Source organism: Lindgomyces ingoldianus (genome assembly GCF_010093535.1).
Source record: "Lindgomyces ingoldianus strain ATCC 200398 unplaced genomic scaffold BDR25scaffold_110, whole genome shotgun sequence".
Taxonomy (NCBI): domain Eukaryota; kingdom Fungi; phylum Ascomycota; class Dothideomycetes; order Pleosporales; family Lindgomycetaceae; genus Lindgomyces; species Lindgomyces ingoldianus.
In genome coordinates this window covers 6,944-7,817 of record NW_022985271.1, presented here as the reverse complement: position 1 = coordinate 7,817, position 874 = coordinate 6,944, and the positions used below count along the sequence as shown (strand labels likewise).

At 52.1% G+C, this 874-nt stretch overlaps 1 protein-coding gene across 1 annotated transcript; it reads left to right on the top strand.

Moving 5' to 3' along the window:
• Window positions 1-41: 41 nt before the first annotated feature.
• BDR25DRAFT_397577 (uncharacterized protein) lies at window positions 42-769 on the top strand (the record flags this gene model as incomplete). The annotated part of the gene is made up of 6 exons (XM_033698513.1): window positions 42-69; window positions 127-148; window positions 261-291; window positions 348-376; window positions 427-548; window positions 657-769. The coding sequence occupies 6 exons, from the start codon at window positions 42-44 to the stop codon at window positions 767-769; spliced, it is 345 nt and encodes a 114-aa protein (XP_033539345.1).
• Between the last annotated feature and the right edge of the window lie 105 nt (window positions 770-874).

Below are 874 nucleotides of genomic sequence, written 5' to 3'. Positions count from 1 at the left end.
TGGTGGTGGTAGTGGTGGTGGTGGTAGTCGTAGTTGCGGTGATGGTGGTAGTTGAAGTCGTGGTCGACAGTCGGGGCTGGTAGCTGCTGTGCGAACTGCAGAGTCTGTGCGCGCGTCGCTGCAAAGGAAAATCAAAATCTACTGCGCAGTCGCTAGGCTAAGGTATTAATGTCCTAGGCACAGCTAGAAGGTGGAAAAACCTATTGTGTTAGTGATTGTTGTGGTTGTTGTGGTTTTATTGTCGTGGTCTGCGGGCGCAGGCTTGTCGCTAGGGCGCAAACTGCAGAGCCTGTGCGCGTTTCCTAGCAAAAGGAATAATAAAATTAACAGCGCTGTCGCTGCGCTAGAGAATTAATGCCATGAGCCCAGCTAGGAAGTAGAGAGCTGTGTTGTCGGTCATGGTTGTTGTTGTGGTCGCTGGGTTAGGTGGTGGTCTGCGGGCGGGGCGCTGGTAGCTGGTGCGGCAATGCGCGCGCGCGATGCCTGCGCGCGCAGGAAAATCAAAATCCACCGCGCAGTTAGGGTTGCGGCAAAACACCACCACATCTGTACATTTTTGCAAAAAAAACCCTGGCGGGGGCAAGTTTAGGTTAAAGCCTAAAAGTTTGCCTACTATTATAATAGGATCTAGGCACAGGATGGGGGACGGATTCCAGGGGTTCTGTTTGACGGATTCCAGTCGTTCGCTGCTCGCTTAGGCGACGCGCTAAACGGAATAAGGAAGTTAGGGTTACGGAAAGCCAGCGATCCGTGGCCATATATTGGATAGGATCACGTATCTATGTCACATGATGCTCGTGCGCGAACCTCTGTGCGCGAACATCTAGATATCCCCCTTTTCCTCTGTACGGAGGAAAGACAAGAGCAATAGAAC